This window comes from Nestor notabilis, unplaced genomic scaffold, assembly GCF_000696875.1.
Source record: "Nestor notabilis isolate BGI_N333 unplaced genomic scaffold, ASM69687v1 scaffold23886, whole genome shotgun sequence".
Lineage (NCBI taxonomy): Eukaryota > Metazoa > Chordata > Aves > Psittaciformes > Psittacidae > Nestor > Nestor notabilis.
In genome coordinates, this window is record NW_009931847.1 from 20,634 (window position 1) to 44,605 (window position 23,972).

Below are 23,972 nucleotides of genomic sequence, written 5' to 3' on the forward strand. Positions count from 1 at the left end.
CTGCTGAAATTTTGTTACAGTATGAGTATTTTCACTTGAATGCCCTCTTCTCCCCCTGTGTTTCTATACTTCCCACGTTACTCAAAGGCTACATTAATTTTACTCTCACTCTGCTGCTTAGACATGGACACAACTTCCCTGAAGGTGATATATGCACTGTATGATTCAGGATTGCGTGGGATAGAAGTTCAGTGAAAAATATAACATTTAAATAATAATTTTGGGAGTTTGCTATTACACACAATATTTTAGTACTTTTTCACATAATAGTACGTAATTCATACTATTATGTTCCTTTGAGTGATTCATGATTGCAGCAGCAGGGACAGGATCTAGTCATTCATCAAAGTGAAATCAAAATTGGGTAGTAGCCTTGAAATCAGAGGACAGAGACAATTTAAGAATAAATATATATATAAAAAGTAATCTCAAAGTTTGCACTAAGATCAGGAACTTACAGTGTAGACAAAATAATATTTCTCATCTAAGGACTGAAAAGAAATTTTCTTTAAGGAAATTACTTTGACTTTAGCATGATCCCCTGTGCAATGCAGAATCAAAGCTCTTTACATACCCATGAGCTTGAGATTTCTTCCCAGATAAAATCACTACACTTTTAAGGACTGGATACTGGTGCTTTTTCTATTTCACGCTGTCTTTCTTTGCTCTTAAAAAAGATGCCTTTATTAGTCCTACAGAAATGGCTTCCTTCCCAGAAATGGGTGAAGTTATTTTGTATATGCTTCACTACAGAGATTTTCTCATTTAAACAGTAGATTTCTTAGGAATGCATTGAATGGTAGGTGGGATTTTCCTGTGCAGTCCTCTTTCTGCGAGGTCCTAAGACACTGTAACACATAATAGCCCCTTTCCGAGTCTCTGGGTAAAGGACAGAGACAAGGCAAGACTCCTGTGATTCTTTGCCATCTGAAAGGAAATTCAGGATGATCAATATTGCACTCAACAACAAAAAAATACAACAGGTCCTATCATAGGTTGATTTCTTTAAGGAAGCATTAAAAAGGCAGAGTCCAAAAGTCTTTTCATTTGTCTTGTAAATTTCTTTTCTGGAGAAAGATTGTGTCCCATTACTTAGCTCTTCGCAGCCTTCTTAAAATTCAAATGAAAGTCATCCATCATAGCACTTGGAATGAATGCTACTTTGCATATGGATGGACCTCCCTGTGTGAACCTTTTTTTTCCTAGATGCTTAGCCAAAATCTTTTTCTGCTTACATTCCTTTTACCATGTCCCACCCAAAACAAACCTAAGCATTCACAATTCCCCTAAACCCAGGAGAGCTCAGAGTGCTCAGTGCTGTAGAAATCAAGCAGGTTTTATAGATATGCATTTCAGTCTTGCATGTCGTCTTTTAGACTCTGAATATTATTGATGTCACCCAAGTTTTAAACACAATGCATTTGATTTTTTGATCGTGCTTATGATGTCCCTCCCTGCAATTCTGCATCATGAAGATGTGAACTACACAAGTGGCTCTATGTGTAAAGCCCACTATTTATTCAAGGTCACAGGTTAGTTTTTATTATGCATAGCTTAAATGATGAGTAATACCACAGAGACCCAAACAGCAGGCCTGCCTGTGTACAGTAACTCTTCAAGCTCTGATTTAAGACCTGCATTTCCTTTTAGAGACTTTGAATCATGTTTTTCATCTTCTGAAATATTGGGGGGGAAAAAAAAAAAACCCAAAACAGCATTTTCAGTTGTTGTTGTCTTCAGTTTAAGATTTTAAAATTCAGCTATGTGCAAAAGAAATGATTCTGTTTAACATATTTATAGACTCATTTGAGAAATACAAACTTTTCCAAGGTTGTGCATCCAACTGATGTTCAGCAGGTCCAGGAGACTGAATGGTGCTAGGATGTCAGATGTGTTCTGTGTGTTGCTCCAGTTAATTTCAATGGGAGTTAGGCAGGTACCTGTTCATCTGAAGGAATTAATCTAAAGTGCCTATGCCAGTATGTCCTTTCCAGAATGTTACTTGTTGGGTACTGTAATCACTTATTTGATGTGTAACCACCAAAATAAGGGATAACTGGGGAGGGACTCCTTTCCTTCATTCCATCTGGCTAAAATTAGATGCTGCATCCCAAGATCATCCTCCAAGACAAGTATGAATCATTCTATTGGGATATCTATTGTGGTGCATTGGCTGGCTGCCAGGAGCCCATCAAGTTGCCTTCTCACTCCCCCTCCTCAGAGGGATAGAGGAAGAAATTAAGATTAAAATCTCGTGAGTTGACATAAAAAGGTGATTTAATGAAGAAAAGCAAAGGTTGTGTGCAGAAGCAAAGCAAAGCAAAGCAAATCAGATCTTTTCTCTACTTCCCATCAACAGGTGATGTCCAAACACTTCCTGGAAACTATGGCCCCAATGCATGTAGCTGTCTCTTCAGAAGACAAATGTCTTAATAACAAAGACTGCCCCTGCTCCCCACCTCCTTTCTCTTAGTTTTTATTGCTGATGCCACGGAATATCCCTTTCGTCAGTTTGGGTCAGTTGTTCTAGCTATGTTCCCTCCCAACCTCTTGCCAATCCCCTGACAACCCTCAGACTACCAGCCTTGGGCTGGGTAGGGGTGCTGGAGAGACAGCTTTGATGCTGTGTGAGCTCTGCTTAGCAGTAACCAAAACACTTGTGTGTTATTAACACCTTTCTAGATACACATGCAAAGTGCAGCACTATAAAGGCTACTGTGGGGAAAGTTAAGTCCATCCCAGCCAGACCCAATATACCTACCTTCCTCAGATAACTTTAAATGGACCCTAGCTACCCATCTCAGGCTTAGCACTAAAATTTCAGCTTATTAAAGTTAATTAAGAGTGACTGAAGCCAAGTTCATGACTTCTTTTCTACTTCTCATACTCTGGAAGTATTTTTCTTTGTGAAGTACATATGCCAAAAATGAAGTGTATGCATGTATATAAACACACACTTCATTGCCTTGCAAACTTTTTTCTAAGAAATTTTATCTAGATAACAGCTGTTGATAATTTTCTGCTTGAAATTTCTCTATTTTTTTCACAGATTTTAGAATAACTGAGGTTTGGAAAAGTTACTTAACAAGAGAAATCAGAGATTATCTAGCATTGACTGCTAACGTAGAATCATTTTAGCTGGAAGACCTTTAAGATCATCGAGTCCAACCGTTAACTTAGCACTGTCAAGTCCACCATTAAACCATGTCACATTAGCAGATCTGTTTCATTCCTTGCATTCTTTTCACTGTATTCAATATGTGTACATTTTTATTGCAAATACTTGTGGCTATGAATTACTTAGAAGAATTGTATTGAACCTTTACTCAAAGCTATGCATTGTCATCTGTTAGATCGGTGTAGGCTACAAAATCTGTGGTTTCAAGTTCTCAGGTTGGTAAGATATGGAAGATGTAGCTGAAACTTTGCATCCCAAAAGAAATTGTTACTTTAAAAAAGCTTAAGTAATATATCACTCAGAAATAAAATGTGTATAGATACTTTAGAGAGAATAGTATCAACTGTGAAAGCACAGATAATAGTTAAAAAAGGCAATGTAAAAAAGAAAAACCTGTGACCAAGGAAGAAGTTCCAAAGTCCTAAAGGAGAAAGAGACTTCAAAGGAATGTCACTGTAAGATAGTATACAAGCTTTGTGTTGGTTTTATCTTCTTAAACTGACAGTTGCAACAGTATAAACATGAGCTGCTATATTGCTCCTTTTCTTCACAGTAAGTTTCATTATTATTTTCAATAAATATTTATATCATGATAGGGATCAGAGGCCCCAGTCAAGACTGGGTCTTCATTGTCCCAGCTGTTCTGCAAACATATACAAAGACAGATTTCCTTTTTTTAAAATGGATACAATCAAGGCAGACTGTCAAAAGCATTCTTGTGTAAGCTTCTCACTGGTAAAAAAGAAAGCTTATTTTTTCCCTCTTTGAAGCTAAGAATTTACTTTGATAGTGTGTGAGAAAAACAAATTGTCAAGAGAGACACTGTATATCAACTACTAATGTCAAATAAAATGATAGTGCAAACTTTTGATTACAGTGCATGTTAAACATAACCAGTCCATTTTCCTTCAGGTAGGAAAAGCTAAGTTAGAAAAAGAAGAAGTGAAAATATAGGGGCATCAGAAAAATATTTTCATCAATAAGCTAGGCTATCAGTGAGGTTGAGAAGCAAAGGAGCTATCCTAGCACTGAATAACCAGAAAAAAAAAAAAAGGAATTTAATTCACATTGATCTGGGTCTGAGCACACAGAAGTGAGCTAGAAAGTAGATACACAAAATAATCAGAAACAAGAACTGTGAAAGCCTAATATTTGAGCCTGCATTAGCTTGCTGAATTTGAATTAAACTGATAAAATATTCAGGTGCCTGCATAAAGCTCAGAACTTGAGCCATACACACCCCTCCACTTATATGAATGTGCACATACACACAAAGCATCTCTGTTGTTGCTGTAACACCCATGAAGATGGGTCTTATTGTGCAAGAACTCCCTCTTGACGCTGCAGTGTTGAGAGACTTACACTGCTTTTTTTATCTTTGTGTCAGGTATCTGATTAAATGAGACTTCAAGGTGGATATGCAATGGCTTTGTAAAATGTGTCATATCACAATATTTGAAATTCCTTTGAGAGAGGTGACAGCTGAAACTCCATAGTGCGAGTACATAGAACTTTCACAGTAGATGCTTGCTACCTTGATTTCCCTGATCACTTAAACTTCCCTCCTCCCCCACGTCCTGTCTTCAAGTTGTGACTTCTGACAGAAAGAAGTAATGTGCATCATGCCTACTGACATGAAGTATGAAACAAAGACACAGATATTTTAGAAAATTACCCCCATTTCCTAAATGATATCTATGGCTGTATGTTTTTTTCTGAACAATGTCAAGTTAAATAACGTGCACTTCTACCCCATTTAGAAATCATTTAAGATAAAAGTCATTTTAGAACCAATCGAAACAGAATCCAGAGTGGTTTGATATACAGCTCAGAAGGGGGAGTGTTGTGGTTCTGATCTGAGTCTACTCTGAGTCTTTTTCTATCTTTGTTCATGTTTAGTGATTATCTAATGCATGGGACATTAATAATCCTTTGAAAAAGTCTGAGGTCTTTCATATTAGGCTAAATAATCATGTTTCCTTTGATTTGTTCTCCTTCTGCCATGAGTTTTGCCTCTTTGCATTATGTCATTGTTTGAACAGCTCATCCAAACTCTCCTCCGGCTGTCATTTGATGATTAGGAAGTCTTCTGGAACAGGGGAATTTGGAATGCAAGTCTCCTCAGGTTAGCAGCTTATGTCTCTACTCTCTTCCTTGGTTGAACGAAGAACCAGCACCTTTGTTTTCATCTGAGCTGGAGTAAAAAACTTGTGCAAATTTAGCAGATGGGTTCTTTGAATTACTGAAGTGGGGAAGTGCCTCATTCCCAGAGAGTGAAATGAAGAGATATCTTCAGAGCATGCACAACTGTAAAGCTCTAATGAAATTTATTCCTGAATCTTTAGCTGCACACTATATATCAGGCACCTGAGTTAGCTCAGTAAAACTTCACGGTATTTCTTTCCCTCAAGTCCTTGATGCAACTTAATACCTTGTACATGCTTAAAGACTTGGTAGACTGTCCACTAGTATCAGAATAGCTGTTCTATTTAATGACTGTACAATTTTTTTTTGTTTTGTTTAAAGAAAAAAATAGTATAGAAATGATATTGCAGTAATAGTACATATTTCATAGCAGCACAATCCCTAATGTGACATCACAGAAATCTGGGGTTTGAAAATTTACTTTAAATGTTATTTCTCGAGAATGGTTTTGGCTCTGACTTTCTTTATGGGAGACCTAAGCTTGAACCAGTTTCAATTTCTGTTTTTCAATTTCCACTCCTGACCTAGGCCTTATTAATAGAAAGGGAAATAGTAGCTTTGATATAATAGCTGCAGCTATCAATCATGGACTGAGTTCAGACCACGAGTTCAAGAAAAATTATGAAGTACAAAAAAATAATGTGCAGAAAAAAGTACTGTGCTATTATAATTCCTTCTTTGATATGCAGAGTTGTGTAGCAATGTCTATCATTATGATGTAGAATGTCCCTTCGAGTGGCAGGAAATATATCACACCTTGTCCTCAGCTCTTTCTTCATGTTCTGGACCTGTCACTATACAATTTTTAACTGATCTTACACTGGCAGGATGTTTCTATATAGCATGACAGTCCACACTGTGAAGACAAACCTAAACTATTAACAACTTCTCTAGTTCTGGAGATACAGCAGCTTGTGAGCAGTCTGTCTGTATCACTGCAGGCTATGTGCACGTACTGGATTGGATCAAATCAGACAAAACGTCTTTGCACTATAAGCTGTAGAAATTTGAAGGAAGAGCAGATTTGACACCACACTTCAGCCTTGATGGCTAGTAAAAAAATAGTTGCCTCTATTGTCTCTTTTACAGTCAAGAGAAGATGGACAGGCACCTTAGGGAGTTCATTCAGAACATATGTGTGCCGAACCTCCCTCAGGAGGTGATTCTTCCTCCACTGTCTGCACCAGGAGTGCAATGAGACATTATACAAAGTGGAGTGAATCTAGTCCTTTTTGTTCATGTTTCTAATACTGTTTGGGTTTAATTTGGATTTAAATTTAAAATAAAGCAATCACAGTGCATTTAGGAAAAGAGGGGCTGGTGAACTAGGCAAATGCATGTTCAGCTCCAGTAATGTCTGGTCTGCCTGGACTGTGTGAGGAAATATGGTTGAGACCCTGAACCCTACTTTACATTGAGCTCTGGAAATTGATCTGAGACAGCTCCTTACCACAGGTCTGAGGGCTGGCAGTGTTTCTGGTAGATGCTCTGGTCTCTGAGTGATGTCCAACTTTGTTTGGCTGTGTATGTGGCTTGGATCAGTGGGAGCTCCTGTGGAAATCTTTATTAAATAGCGAGGACTAGTTTTCAGTTCTTTTGTGCTTTAAAGTAGTGCAATTTCTAAAACTGACATATTTCTCTTTGAAATTTTATGTCTGGCAAAACTTCAGCACCATTTCAAAGAAAAGTGTCTGCTGTTTGTAGGCTTAGATATTGCATAGCCCTCAAAGCAGAATGTTAGAAACAAAATCTATAATTTCAAATATAGTGCTGGAAAGAGACTTTGACTCAGGGAAATCCAAATTAGCTCAATTTATATCAAATTTCTTCATCCTCAGACAACAGAATTAGTAAGTAAAATTTTTTTAGCAATGCCGTGTAGAATAAATTTTTTACTCAGCTAAAATCAGAAATGAAATAAATACACTTGCTTTTAAGACAAGAAGTTTTAGGATATTCTGTGTTCAAGGTGCTAAAAAGACTACTTCTCTGTCTAAGACTAATCAAAAGAACTTGAGATTCTACCTGTATTTTCCAAGACTGAAGCCACAGAAATTAATTTCTGGAGAACTAGGTTACAACTCTAGAGTTCTGTAACTTAAACATTAAGGTTTGTCTGACTAAAGTATGAATAGAAATTTATGTATGTATGCATGTGTTAAACCCAACAGAAACAACAACATAACTTAAAAAAAAATTAGAAGGCTTAAAGGGTTAAAAAAATTATCTTCATTAGTAAGAAGGACACTGTACTCAACTGCACCACTTCCAGAACACTGTTCCCAGAAGCAAAACTGAGGAATATGTTGTTTATGGCAAAAACGAAGGTCCTGCACCCTGATAACATTGCAGCACAGATGGCTTCTTGGTGAAAACCTTTCATCTCACCACAAGTAGACAGGAAATACAGATGTAGAATACAATATATACCATTCCTCTCCCTGTGAGCCATCATGAAATCACATTCCCAATGAGGAAAAGGAGGCAATGGGCATCAACCAGACGTAAGAGGAACAGATACTGGAGTATCCAAGAGTCTGAGGAAGACAGCCACCCCATGACAGCAGGAGAATCTTACAGGAGACGAATAACTGCCCAAAGGTTAGTTTTCAATGCCTGTCAAGAAGAATCCCAGAGGCACTAAGAGGACCCAGCAGCTTGTATCCGTTCTCTTCCTTGTTGAACACAGGCAATCCTGGCCAGACCACTAGGACATACACATTTAGGTGTATGGGAATATGTGGCTGTAAATGTACATGGGATTAAAATCTGAGAGAATGAGTATGAGTAGGTGAAATCAGTTTACTGATGAAATTTGTAAACAAATACCACCTTCTCCTTCCCCAAGATCCCCCTGAGTTTTGTTGCACTATTTTTTCCACACAACTTATTTATGTAGCTCTGTAGAAGAAAAGGACAATTTATCTGAGCTGCATAATTTGCATCTTAAGTATTTATTGCATTTAACATGCAATGGTTCACAGATATATTTATTTTTAAGATAGAACAATAGGACAAAAGAAGACCTTAAATGCAAAATTCAAGAAGAAATAAGTATGAGCCACTTTTGGAAAGGAAAACAAACCGAAAACCTCTACCATAATTAGATATTTTCTTGTAAGCCTTTGGTAATTTCAGAACAGCTGTGGGGAAAACTAGTTCCTTTTGATGGGTCAGTGTGTGGTACAACCATTCCTTCAAGTTTATAACAAGAGAATTAGGTCTCTTGTTGAGTTCTGAAATGCCATTTGTGTTTTTTAAGTATATTTTTTGCAATAAAAGAAGCAATGAAACAGGACACACTTCAGATGCTTCTGTGGATTTAAACTTACTACATGTAATACATCAACTTTGATCCTAAAAGATACAAACATAAATCAATAAATAAAACATCTAACACTGGAATTACACCACCTTAGAAGAGAAATATGGCAAATTATGGTTTCCAGCTTTGCTGATTTCCTCTTTAAATCTATTTATTTTCTGTATTTTATTACTTTGCATAGATTATGTGGGTCTATAATCCTCATATAGGTTGCATTTCTCTACATTTGTATTCTGCTCCACCCTTACTGACTCTTAGTCCACAGATACTCTTTCTTCTTACTGGTATTTCACCACACACAGAGTTCAGCCTTCTGAACCATTTCCAGTCTTAAAAGACCTTTTGATTTGTCTCACCTTCTTTTCAGCCAATGATGAGAGACAGATACCTAAAGAACCCATCCTAAGAGAAGCATCTGTGGTCAGTGGTTGGAGCTGCTTTCCAGAAGTTTTCTCTCATTCTCTGTCGGCTGTGAAAGGATGGTAGCGTAGACTAAATGCCTAGCCTACGGATGACTGAAGTTACAAGTTGACTTTTACCAATTATATTTTATTGCTCTTTGATATGTTCAGATTTCTGTGCTTTTGACTTTTGTTACTTCTTGATCTGAAAGTGCCTCTAAATTGGCCATCGACATTAAGCAGTTTCATTTGTAAATGTAGTCACATTGGATAGATAAATATAGGATGGGGAAAGAGATGCTCTGTGCAATCTTAAGAAAGATATCAATCATCTCCTCTGGCATACTCTGTGGCTAGTATTCTTCACTGATATCCTCTAAATCTTTTGATTAATTTCAAAGACAGAGAAGGGTAACTGCTAGCCACAGAGTTAGATGTTTAAAGGTAGGTGATGTGATCCCTTGTCAATGTTTTCTTATGACATGCATTAAATTTGGCTTGACAGGGTGATTGCAATTTGAAGACTTGCAACTGTTGGCAAAAACCCCAAGCTTTATTGTATTTCTTTTTTTTATACAACCCCAGCCCCAAACCCTCCAGAACCCTATGAAAAATAATACTATTAAATGATATAGAATTATTTTTGTTTCAATTTCTTAGTATAAGTCCATGTTGCCAAAAATCAACAAGCATCTGGAAGATGGTCATTGTGTAGGGCATATAGTCCAAGAAACATCTTTGTCTTGTTATACTCTTGCGTGATTTATCAAAAATGTAAAAGATAGAAAGCTTCATGGATCAGATCACCATTAATGGGAAACAGACTTTTACCTTTAGGTTACTGGTTCCATATGTACTTATATATATATATATACATACTCCATATGTAGAACAAACAAACACTGTTTATGCTCTGGGTCTGGTATGTAGTACATGTATATCTGAACTCGTACTCCATTACTACCGTAAAAAAGGCAATGTCATTAAATTCACTGTAATAATTTGTATTTTTTTATGACAGTCACAACTGGTGCAAGAGATGGAATTGACAATGCTGACTGCTTGCAACAGTTTCTCTAGAACCCAGATTTAGTATATTGGCAAGGAAACTATGCGGAGACTTACAATTGTGCATGTCCAAAATGAGATCACATCCTGTAATAAGAAGGAGATAACAGTCTAGAAGCAGAAATACTAGAAGTTATTACTTCTTCTTTGGTACCCAACAGCTACAGTGATTAATCAACTAAAAACACTCAAGAAAACATAAAGCAAATCACAAATCCCAAGATAGTTAAGCTTCATGAAATATGCCCTCAAATATTCAGAGAAATGGTTGTCAGCGTAGATGACCCAAATCCCATGACAAGTGAAAGGAACTTTATCTTAGGTCTGAAGCCTGTTTATAAACTGTATCTTGAAAATGCTCTTTTCCAGAATATTATTTTCATTAGAACTGCCACAGAAAATGCATACAAATCTGCATTTTGTCCCAACGTTTGGGACAGAGAATTTTAGCTGATTTCACGAAACTGGTGAAGAAGTAGACAGCATGTGCAAACACTTTAGTACAGTACTACCGTGGGTCAATGAAAGTCTGGAATGCATCTCTCCCTCTAGGCTTCCTCCATTTGGAGAACATCTGTCACATTTCCTTTGTTCCCAAAGTCTTTTTTTGATTTGTCCCCAAGTCCATTACTGGTTAAGCTGTCTCACTTTTAGTGCTGCAGATGGGAACATTGTGTGTTTGTCTGCACAAAGCAACAAGGTACATCCTCACTTTTATTTACACCAACAGGTTACTCAGAGTTCAGCTGAATTTCATTTTGATCCATTGATCACCCTTCATTTTGCAAAGTTATGATACTAGCAACCATATCGGGGAATTTTTATTCATAAACCCTACCAAATAATAGTATCTATGGCTTATTGGAATACAGCTACAGAATATACTGAAAACCTGAAGTGTGCTCAGTCAAAATCTGAGTCTGTGAGGTTCAGAGTTCTTCCAGGTTTTTTCGTTGCTTCCATATTCTTTCACTTCAGAGAAACTAATTTATGCAAAATATTTGAAGATATGGCCACTATATAACTTAAACCAAATTATTTCTGTGCAAAAATGTAAATTTTAGATGGTTATTTAGATGTTCAGTCCAGGATCATAATATTTAATACTGCTAGTGATGATATGTGGCTACACCAAAGATCCAGAGTCTACAATGAAGGGTAAAGGGTTATCTTCCAAAATTGTAGTAAATATATATATGCACAGACAAATGTATGTAGGTATTTCACATAAATATATTTAAAACCTACTCTGTCCAGAATAATAAGACAAAAATAACTACTTGCTGAATATTACATAATTAAACTAAGAGATTTAAATAGGGAACAGAATATAGCAAAGGCTTTGCTTGTGCTTTGGACCCAGATCTCAGGTGTGTTTCTTCCTTTGACTTTTATAGTCTACATAGAAAGATTAATCTAAAAAATCCTAACTATTTATCTAGTCTGGATGCAATATGTTTTTACCTGTCTTTTACAACTAGAATTTATGAGCACTAGTGTGAGTGATTTCAACATCTGGTTCTCCATGGAGAAAGCAAAGCCAGTGGTATTTGGGAGGTGATCTCAAGAAAGGAGATTTTGGTGAAGTGAAAAACTTAGGATTCAATAGTTTTATGGTGGTGGTGTGCTAGAAGGTGAACAATCTTTGCTGAAGCATAATTTTAAGCTTCAGTGCCTTTGCACCTGGGATAAGAATACTGTGATAGAACTGCTATTTTTGGCCATGCCTTAGGAATAGGGTAAGGAGTGTTAACTGCAACACAATGGTGAAGCAGCCACAGGGGCAGACATATTACTTAACTTCTACCTGCGATGTGCAAAACCGTATAAGGACATTAGTTAATTGTCTGGGATTTTAAAAGTAAAAAATGCATTTTCAAAGGAGGCCCTAGTGTGGTCAAACAATGTTATTACACTTGGAGAAATCAAGATGCAGTGGTAAAGTAACTTGCAAATGTGACACAGTTAGCGTGGATTTTTAGTGTCTAGGTGATTATAATAAACCACTCCTCTGCAAATGAGGACCCCTCTTTAACAAACCTGTCAAGTTTGCAATACTCTAGGGTATTTATGGGGTAATATGATGCAAGAGAAATTCTACATCTGTATTTTTATCCTGAAGTTGTCTTATAGCAAAATCAACAGAATTAATCTTTAGAATTAAAATTAACACAATAAAATTTACTGGTTTGACTAATTATGTTGAGTGGAGAAGGGAAAATGTTTCTAGTTGCATGAAAGGGTCTGCCAAGAATATTGTTCAAAACACTGCCAGTGTGTTAGCAAGTAGTTTGAGAACTTAGACTTTATAATTCTTAGAAAATAAGATTTTTAAAGTATGTAAGTATTCTTAAAACAGAGCCTGCACAGCTACATTACATTTAGATTTATGCTGGGACAATTTACAATTTTATGGTCAAATGACTTGTGTTTCTTTGATGCTTCACAGCAAGTTTTCATTTGTCACACAGAATATATCATTTTTGTCACACATCTAACTTTAAATAAATATGGAAAAAGCATTTTGTTAGCACTTATTATCACTAATGAAGTATATGCATGTATGCATACAACAAAACATTTGAAACACTGAGGTAAAAAGTGATTAATTATGTCAGAGATCATGAATTGCTTATACATCATCAGAATTCATTATAGCTGTGGGATAAAATGCAGAACAAGCACTAAACCTCAGAACATATGTGACCTCTAGTGGGAGAATATGAATAACTGGAAGAAGAACAGCTGTCAGTGGAAATAAACAGTAATATTTCCTGTTCCCTTTTAATTTTTCCTAGACAGAGATTGGGACAGCACTACCTTCTATAATTCAAGAGAGTTATTCTTCTGCATCATTGAGTGAAGAAGCCGAAGAGGAAGCATCAACACCAAAATTAATTGATGGGTCTTCAGCACAGGGGTCTGGGGTTCTTGGACCCCAAACTCAAGAGGGTTAGTAAGAAGAAATATTAGTTTTGTGTGTGTAGAAATGCTTTTGAGTAAGCCCATTTTGCTTGCTTATGAATGTAAAGGAAGTATATTATTCCTGTACCTCTCTTACTGCAGAGAGATATAGCATGCCTACCTGAAGTCCAGTAGGTGCCTAGTCAAAATGTTTTCATACTATTTCACTATGAAAATAACTGTGCCAATGAAGTTTTTTTCAAATAAAATTTTACTTAATTCTTACACGCAATTTTAAAATTTGCTAACGATTGGCAAATGTTACCAGTATTTTTTTATTGGCTTAGGTTTCAATATCATTACTAACCATCTTTATTTTATGATGATTTATTGCATGTTTTTTATAAATTTTTTCATACAAAATACATTAAAATTGTCGAATTTTTGACCATGAAAAAGAGAAACTGTGAAACTTGAAGGAGCTATTTTGAAATTTTGGATTAAGCTGATTTTCTGTTCTTTTGATTAGCAGTAGTGAAATAAGGACTTTCTACATCTCACAGAGGATTTAAAATTTTAAAATACAATCTGTCTTTTTCCCACACAAACACTGTCATGTTAATAACTGGCATTTGTTAGCAGCTATTTTAAACTTTTGTAATTGAAGCTCACTAGAGCTATCCACAGCTGTGATGGGTGTTTGTGTTGTATCGTGATGAACATACAATGACAGGAAAATCTTACTTTTTACTATTCTTAACACTGTAACTAGATGCCATTGAAGACAAATGGGAAAAAAAAAAACAAACCAAAAAACTCATGCTTACAAAACTGTGTCTTCAGTGAAGAGAAGTTCCTAGTATTGTTTTTATATATATTACTGGTGAGCCTTGACCAGGCAAAAAAACCCAAACCAGAACAACAAACACTGATGTCAAAACTAATAAAAATGGAAACAAGAATTTACCAGGGGAGTTCTGAAAAAACCCACACAACTTTGTTCACTTTTGAAAGCTGCAGGATGTTACAAAACATTTCAAGTATATTACATATCATGAATTCTGTATCTGTCAACATTTTTGAGCACTGAATGCAAATCAACTAGTGCATCAACTAAAGACGTGCATGGGAGTCTCAAGGCTGTAACATATCAAACTAGATCTTTTTTGTGTCTTTATTTTTTTTCAGCAACATATTTTCCCATCAGATGTTGCTGCTGTTCTTGGCATGGTGCTGGATAGAAGACTACAAGGCTCAGGAACTTCAAGCCAAGTTCATTTTTCTTGTTGATATCTTTCTGTATCCTCCCCATACGTCTGTCTTTTTTCAGTCTACATCAGCCATAAACGACAAATAACACTCCTCCAAGATCAAAAATTGGACAGAAAGGGAAACTTTCTTCCTGTACTATGTTGCAATATTTTCAAAAAATGTCAGCTATCTTAAACTCCACATCCATTTAGGCCTAGATTTGTTGGAATGGTTCAATGTGTGACAGTTTATTTTCTCCCTGTGTCAGGCTTGCTCCATGTAGCTAATTTAAACTGTCTCGTGGAGGAAGTTAGGGAAAATATACAAAAAGTCTTATCTCTCCAGAAATGTTATTCCTGGATATCAAAGTAGATATATATAAATAAAAGAGTACTCTGGTCACTGACTCTTTATTCTTGCCTGAAAAGACACCACATATATAGCCCACCCTTTAGTTAGTTACTGCTGTCTGTTGGTAACTAACACAGATTAAGAAGGCAAATCTATATAGCACAACTGGTCTGGAGAAAAAAAGTTTTAGTACTCATTTACTATGCTACTATTTTGTAAAGTAACCAGAACAACAAAACAGCCATCTGCTACAATGAGGAGGAAAACATGAAACAGAAAAGCATTTCTATGGAATTAAAGGATGAGAAACAGATATGCTTATTTATACCCATAATCAAAGAAAAGATGTATCAAAAATTCAACACTCACAATAGCTAACAACATTTCCTGAATAAAAATGCCATTCAGACAAACCAGTCAGTGTCACAATCCTCACCAAATTCGAACAGTACCATCAAAGAAAACTTCTGAATTCATGGTTTTCATGCAGTTTTGTGACTGAGACGAAATGACTTAATTTTTCATTTTCATGAACTTCTGTTGGTAATGAAATGTTTGTTAACTTGATCTCCAAGCTACCTTAACTTAGACTGACAGAAAAATTTTTCATGATGTTAAATTTCTGAATCAGAAAACATGATTAAACAACATGCAGAGGAAATTGAGGTTCTTCTCCATAGCTCTGTAGAAAATATTGATTTCTTTATAAATTATTCAGAAATATTATTTACAGAACCAAGTTTGGGAAATCATAACAAGCTTCAGTCATCAACTGATATTTCTCCATCTGGATGGAAGTGAGCACTTGTCTGTTAAAAGGGAAATTGATCTTGATTGGCTGCTGTCACCTAATATTCTATTTTTGTAGTCTGAGAAACACTGTATCAGAACAAGTTAAATGACTTTCTAATGGGCATAGGCAGAAAAAATAGTTTTAAGCAGAATTGATTCACTTTCTTTTCATAACTACATGATGTAATCAAAACAGAATGGAAGTGAACTTTATCATTAACAAAATCTTACTATGTGCTTAGGTGAGCATTTTGTTTGCATACCATTTTTGTACATCTGTTTTGTAACAAACTGTTTTCTTTCAAATTCTTTGATAGGTCTTCCCACTTGCCTTTTGTGTACATGCCTAGGGACCACAGTCTACTGTGATGATCATGAACTTGATGCTGTTCCACCATTGCCTAAGAAAACCACATATTTCTACTCACGCTACAACAGAATCAAGAAAATCAACAGAAATGACTTTGCTAACTTAAGTATGGATAGTAGTATTAGTGCAACTACCTTTAATTTCTGTTATTTCTGGCTCATACTAATCTAAGACATAGTGATTCATTTTATGTAATGTTTGATGACGGTATGGATAGGTTGCTTGATACTTTTGAATGTAAAGGTCAATACTTTAAATACAGATTGTCAAATTTTTGAATTATTAGAAAAAACAATGTTCATGTATTTTTTTTGCTCTTAGTTGCAATCATCTTTAGAAAGGTAGAAAAAACTGCCATACCTCATAGAATATTTGTAGCATAAAAGAAAGTACTGTTTTCCTAAACAAGATCAGTTCTTAGGTGGACATACTTTAAATTATTTGCAAAATATCTGTGTAAAAAGAAAGATTTAATGTTCAATTTTACCTTTAAAGTATATGTTCATTGGTTTGCTCCAGAATTATCTTGGAAAATCCTCAGTAAATGAAAACTGCTAATGTAAAACTATTTGTGGCCTAAAACTGGTGATTTGGAAACCTTATGTTGTCACATTTCTTGCTTAAGATTCTTAAAGATACCTGATTTTGTCAGGAAGTACTCGGCCTACCCTGTTTAGGGAGAGGGAATGCTATGCACTCACCAGTTTGAATATAAAGCCATATTCTTTGTTTTAGACTCAGCTTTGTATAACTAATGCTTACTGATTTCATGATAAGTGTGGAATCAGTGTCTCCAATAACACAGGGAAAGGCAAAGATCCTTTTATGAAAGAAAACTAGAAGGGTTTGGTTTGTTCAAACGAAGATGAAGGTTGGGAAGGAACATGTTTGCTGTATAAACAAGCAAGGGAAATAAATTCTAAGAAGAGATAAAATGTATTTAGGCAAAAATATGCTGTTAGCATAAGAATAAAATAAAATGAAAAACAATCTGGATGGAAAATATAAGTAAACAACAGAATGATACATTTCAAATTAATGTATATTAATGCACTGATTTTTAGATGTTGTTCTCTTTTGCCAAGAAGAAGTTTAATTTTTCTTTTTTGATTGGAAAAAGTGAGTGTATTTTAGATAAAAGTCAATACATTAAATTTCATACATTGAGGAAAATGTTGAAAACAAACAAACATGTGACACAAGGGGGTAGAGAATATATTTTTTTTAAATGTGTTTTTTCCAAATGATAACTATTTAAATATTTCCAGAAAACACAGAAATTTTAAAACTATTAACTTCAAAATTTTTCACTAAATGATGTATGAAGAATAACACAAGCAGTTCTAAACAGCATGAGAATGAGAGGTTGGTTCCCTTTTTAAGGAGAACTGTTCAAATATGGATTATTATATTTTATGCTGAGAGAGAGAAAAAAACCTGTCACATAGTGGGTTAGGAATGGGTCTGATTCTAAACACTTCACCTGCAATTTAAATAAACTATTTGCTTTTTTCTTTTTTAGAACTTTCAGGAAATACATTCTTACATGTCTATTCTATTTTATATCTCTACTAGACAATTTAAAGAGGATTGATTTGACTGCAAACTTTATATCAGAGATTCATGAAGATGCCTTCTGGAGGTTGCCCCAACTTCAGGAGTTGGTGCTTCGTGATAATAGGATAAGGAAACTCCCTGAGTTACCATCTACCTTAACATTCATTGATGTTAGTAAGAACAGACTTGGTCGCAAAGGAATACGTAATGAGGCATTTAAAGTAAGTCTGGGTTTGATGGGAAAGTCTTTTCTTCCTCTTTACAAAGGAAGTGGACAGAAGAGCAGCCTAAGTGTCCATCTGCAGTAGTAAAACCATTAAGAGTATAGGCACCAGCTGGGTAATCTATAAAGATGGAGCACTATATATAAGCTCTATCAGCTAAAATGAGAAACCCTTTCTATTCTTCTTTACAAAAATCCACACAAGGCATATGATGGCACATTATGTTTATACCTATGAACCAACTACCCACATAACTAGCAAGACTCCAGAAATCTGCTTGATGTTCCCTTAGATGTAGTAGGTAGAAGGGAAGGGCAAAGTCATGGATGTTGCTCCTTCAAACTTACTTTGTCATGTATTTACATGGGAACTTACTAGACTATTCATTAAATGGATGTACTTTTTTTCCACCTTGAAAACTAAGGAAATTGGAACCTGTGAGTGATCATCCTTTCTAGAGAAATTTGTTGGGGAGAAGCAGCCATGTACTGCTCCTAAGTGCATGTGAAATGTGAGGTCCTTATGGAATATAGGCTAGCTTCACATGTCAGAGCTTAGATGCATATTCAATTGTATCTAAGAAGGTAGGTAGCTGTAACCAGACATCTCTGAATTCCTGCTTTGGAAGACAGGTTCTTAATGAAGCAACCAACAGCAGTTACTGAATCATATTTCCTTCTAGCCCAACACAAGGCAGATGTTGGGAACAGGAATGATGGGAAAAAATCAGTCCTCCAAACTGAGACTCTGGCCTATCACCCTTTTCTTCTGCACTGTCCTGATTTTAGCCATGAAGGAGTTCCAGCATTTATCTTCCACATATGCCACTAACCTTCACCCTGATATCTGAAAGTTCTGTTAGTAGGAATTAAACTAGGGCACTGAACTCAAAGCAGTTAGGTACAATGACAACTTATGTGTATAAAAAGGGCACAAAAATGAGAGTATTCTATTGATTCTTATTGAGCTAGCCAGTTTTTTATCTTACTATTGTTATAATTACCAGATAAAGCTCCTTCTTTCACTAAGTCAAGGGAAAAAATTATTTACCTTTTCAATTCAAATGAGAAATTCTTAGCTCAGGCTTTTCTTATACAGTCATAATTTGCTTCAACATAAATACACTTCTGCAAAATTCAGTAAGCTTGTCACACAAGCAAGAAAATAAATATAATAGAAGCCTTTTTGCATAATGACTGGGAGAGGCAGTATTTTTCACTGCCTCAGAAAAACATCACTAAAATTGCATCTCTAATTCTCAAGTCCCTAGAGATTTCAAAGAAATCTTTTTTTTCATTTTAATCCAAACACCTAATCTTTAACAGCAACAGATCTCAGCCTGTACAAGTGAAAGTTCGTGACTGTCTTTGAATTTCTGCCTTTTCAATTATATCATACTGAAACAAAATGTCTTAGTATCCAGTGGTGTTCATTGCAGTGATAGATTTTGAGCTTACTTGCTAGAGATTTTTGAAAATGTCTGTCATTCCCACTACCTCTTTATTCATTCTCTAGGATCTACATGAACTGCAGCATCTCTACATCACCGACAATAACTTGGATCACATTCCACTGCCTCTCCCTGAAAGCCTCCAAGCTCTTCATCTTCAGGTAAGCTACAGAAGTAATGTCTCTACTTGTCATGTTCAAATAATAAGTAAAACTGGAAAGGGTAATGATTGTCTTTTTGTTTCTTCTGTTTATCCAAAACTGTACTTTTTCCACACCAATTTCTGACCATGAAAGGAATGGAGAAGGGAAGAATTTTCAGACAGCCCTCATTTTAGAAAATGACCTTTTTAGTCTCAATTTTCAGACAACACTTTATTCTAGCAATTCATTGTTGAAAATGGTTAAATACAAGAACAAAAGCTTGGTGAAGATAAGGTATATAAGAGGAATTTAAATCAAAGGAATAAAATCTAAAACATTAAATTTTCCTTGTATATATACAGATGTGGATTAAACTAATATAAAAGGATGTGAGGAAAGAGTTGTCACAGATCAGATTGCAGATTTGTACTTTTGCAGGTTGAGGCATAACAAGCTGTCAGGATGATAATTATGGTTCTATGATTTTTGGACTGACCTATGAAGGTTCCAATTTGCATTAATAAGTCTCTTCCATGTGATCTCAGAAATGTAAACACTCTATAATTCTACCAGACCCTTCCTGCAAAGCCTGTCTCTGCTACGTGATTTGAGTTACTTAGTTTTGAAGCTTTGCATTGGCCAAGAAATTTTCCTCTGGTTTGGAAGATTTCTCTTTTGATGACTTGCAGCAACAATCTGGTTCCTCAGATTCAAACAAGTATCTTGTTGGCAGTGAAAAGACATCCATAAATTCTTCTTCAAAGAGTAAAAAATACTTTCAAATGACTATTCTGATAGCTGGTTTATTGTGTTTTTTAGAATAACAACATTCAAGAGATGCATGAAGACACTTTCTGCAAAATGAAAGATTTTACTTATGTACGTAAGTCTCTTGAAGATATCAGACTAGATGGTAATCCCATCAACCTGAGCAGAACACCTTATGCATACATGTGTCTACCCCGTTTGCCAATTGGCAACCTCATCTAAGCTTTGTCAGAAGCCAATACTGTACATTGTAAGAATCTTTAAAGAAAAATTCTTAGCTCACTGATACATTAAGAAAGATGTATTTTTTCCAAATCTCATTAATTTGGGAAATTCTTTTATTAATAGTGAAATTGATTTCTGAGATTCAAAGAATAATATGAAATGCTAAGAAAGCTCCATTATCTACCCAACCGCAAGCTGTGTAGCAATATCAAGAAAAATATTTTACTACCAAAACTATACCAAAGGTAATAAAAGATCAATATAAATGTAGCATTTTATGCTGAATTATTCAACTCTAATGTAAGAATTCTAAAGTGAAGTATTTTATATGTTAAAATCTATCACGTAGTAAATAAAGAAGTAGAAATAAAATGTGTACACCATTTAATATTTATCCATTTTCGTCTAACTAAATATTTTTCTCTCAGATACTCATCCATTTTTGACTTCTTTCCTTAAAGCACACTTCATTTTTGAAAAGTACTAGCAGTATGCCAAAAAATATATTTTCTTAAGCAAACAGAATCTTGTCTTGAATCAATGATGAAATTTAAAGTTTAAACTTGTATCAGATTACCCCCAAAAATACATAAACTACTTATTTATACCTTTACAGTTATTAATTGGTCTGTTTAATGTGATAAGGCCCAAAGCTGTCTTCTGTATCTTTGATAAACTTGTCTGCTAGATTAGCTGGATACTAAAAACCTCATGTAAAATAACATATTAGAGAAATACTGAACTTTATTCTGGATAGGAAGTGAAAAAACTCCCCTAGATGTGTCTATACGGTCACACAAAATATTGCAGTTCAATATTCTAAGAACCAGAATTCAGATACTCAATTCATAAATGTCCTTGTGAAGGTATGATTCAGTTTCCAGTTATTTGAAACAATTTCACTGAGTTTTTCTGCCTTGGTGTTTTTAGAGCTGTGGGAAAATGGAGGATAATTAGAGACCACCTCCCCCTCCCTATCCCCCAAAGTTATAACACTAAGGAAATCTTAGGGTAAAATGCAGCTGCTACTCTCAGGTTGGGATGCAGTTGGCATGCATAGAATCTGCCTGGTAACGGTTCCCCAGGTAAACCTGTAACCTTGGCATATGCTAAAAGAAACTGAACAGAGCATGGAGTGGAGTGAAGGCACCGTGGCCAGGCTCTGTTATACTCCCTTTAGGAGCAGGAACTTGAAGGTACCATGTACTTTTAAACCACACAGCAGCTATCAGACAAGGAAACTAGATTTGAATTTTTAAAAGCAAAGCAAGAGAATTTACACCCATCAGTTACAAAGTATGTATGACTAGAGTCACTCAAGTTCCATAAGCATATATATATATATAGTTACAAAATTGAAACTTGTGTTACTATGAAGAAACCTAGACAGGTGCAAGGGCCTCCTACAAGATCAGGATGAACACTGACTAACAAATATAGTGGGAGAGGAGGCTTTACATTATGTAGGAGGATTAAGAAACACAGTTAACAAATCTCTAATTAGGAAAGACTATCCTTGAAGACTGGAAGACTTGTGCATCCTGGAAGCGCATGGACATCATCAACATATGGCTTCACACATTAGCAAAACACGACTAGGGTGTCCTTTCGATGAAAGCAACGTAACTTTAAGCAAATTAACTGACACTCTGTACACGGTGAAAGGGTTACAGGGAGTTACTAACTTGAATCAAATTGTATAAATACGTGAAATTAGGAAAGGGAAGGAGGGAAGACTCCATCATAACGTCTGGGATCAGTTGACAGGCTGAATGTGTCTTCTCACCCATAGGAACACCTATTGGATTAGAACTTTATCTTACATGCACTAAATGACTAACTCATGCTAGCTGTTATTAGTAATTATAATCTGGTCGTGTACCACTTGAAGCTTGGTTTTGCAGACAGTATCTTATCACTGGCAGTCTCTGAACCTTATCCTGTTGCAAACTTGTATTTTGTATAATTAAAATCTTCAGCTGAAATCTGTTCTGTGTAAGTCTCAGGAAACTTGAATATTTGAAGTAAGAGATTTGGTTCAGTGATGCTGTTGATGAAAGTCCCTGAATAGGTTAGACAAATCATCTCTCGATTCAGTGGGCTGTCCCATACATGGGCAGGCTGGCCAGGCACAGAGATCTTGTCTTTCCTGGGACACTAGCAAGGCTGGTCAAACATAAAGGCTTTGAGGAAACCCTCTTTGTAATATGACAGTATTGGTGTGTGAGACAAATTTGGACAAGAAGGTGCAAGCTCCCTAAATATACCTTGTCTACTGGCCTGAAGTGACCACCCGTTCTGCGACAAGAGCCTTAGCAGTTAAAGTTTAGGAAATTACCTCCCTTTGGATAGTTTGAACTTTCGTGGGTGAGCTTTAATATATTTTTCTAGGGAGAAAGTCCCCAGGAAAGATCCACTAGATACAACATAGGTACTTGGTCATTCTGTTCTACAGTGACAAGCAGCAAATAACACCTGTGCATCTTCAGTGATAAAGGTTTGGTGAATAACTTGAGCCAAAATAATCCCCATAAAACATAACAAATCTTTCCACTTACACAAGCTGATATTTGTTTCATATCAAAGTTCAATTTCATGTAACTGAACACACATGCATATTTAAAACCTAAATGCAGCTGACTTGCTAAATTTCTGTCAGGTTGGGCAATGGAAACTCTGTTCACAGACACCACATTCTTCACCCTTACCACCACTTTCTAGAATGGAACACAAAGGAAACATGAACAGTAGGGTTTGTACACAACAACCTTAGACAGGCTAAAATCAGAGTTGAAGAAATACAGCAGGCTACAATGACCGTGCCTTTATGATGTACCGTTACCAGTCTGGCAGTCTTACTTGAAATCGAGACAGGCAAAAAAAAAATCCCAAACCAAACATAACAGCTGGACCTTTCCCTTTGTTTATAATAAATTTTCATTTTTTAGACACCTATACAGAACAAACTGCAGAACAACATTTCCATCCGAAAACATGAGTTGTTCTTACTTACATAACTCTTAGACCTGAGAGAATATTTTTCTTCCACCCTCTAGTTTTAATAGGAACTGAAAGGTCAATGATTTTTAAAAACCCCTTCCAAGCTACAGACTTTGTTTCAAGCCTTAAATCTGTGACTGTGTTTAGTGGTGAAAGGGATGATGTGCAATATATCCTTAAATGTACAGACTGTACAGTACTCTAGTCTGTAGCCATTTTGTCTCGCCTTTGTGGCTCAATTTCCTTGTTCTCTCAATCTATATGTAAATAACAAGCTTCATATTGTTTTGTCAATCAAAAATAATATTGAGAAGGAAAACATTATTTCTTCTACTGGGCTGTTGTCTTCTTTGAAATCTCTGTCTCTGTCAATATGGTGCACTGATAATGGATACTGCCTATAGAAGGTTATGGTACATACACATCACTTTCTGAATACCAGCCACAGCTTGCCCCCTCTGCATTCACATTGCTTGAGCATATGCTTATGTCCAGACACATGTTTTGGGCAGGCTTTTGGGGCACAATTTGAAAAACAACCATGATTCTGTGTTAAGTTTAAATGTCTGTGCACTCCTATCCACAATATACAGACAGGTTGAACACTGTTTCATCTACAATATTAGTATGCTTCAGAACTCCCACAGATGTGGCCAGAGACATGCAGACAAGCTTATTCCTAGAAAGTATTAAGGAAACAGAAAAAAAATTTATCCTGAGGAAATATTAAAAAACCCCACCAAGCAAACAAACAAATAAA

At 35.8% G+C, this 23,972-nt stretch overlaps 1 protein-coding gene across 1 annotated transcript in view; it reads left to right on the plus strand.

The window, feature by feature from the left end:
* Window positions 1-20,218, plus strand: part of EPYC (epiphycan) — a 23,117-nt gene extending 2,899 nt beyond the window's left edge. Inside the window, exons 3-7 of the mRNA XM_010016097.1 lie at window positions 12,976-13,129; window positions 15,793-15,951; window positions 17,421-17,623; window positions 19,142-19,237; window positions 20,039-20,218. Coding sequence (XP_010014399.1) covers window positions 12,976-13,129; window positions 15,793-15,951; window positions 17,421-17,623; window positions 19,142-19,237; window positions 20,039-20,209 — 783 coding nt within the window. The 3' untranslated portion in view covers window positions 20,210-20,218. The remainder of the gene's footprint in view (window positions 1-12,975; window positions 13,130-15,792; window positions 15,952-17,420; window positions 17,624-19,141; window positions 19,238-20,038) is intronic.
* Window positions 20,219-23,972: the final 3,754 nt, after the last annotated feature.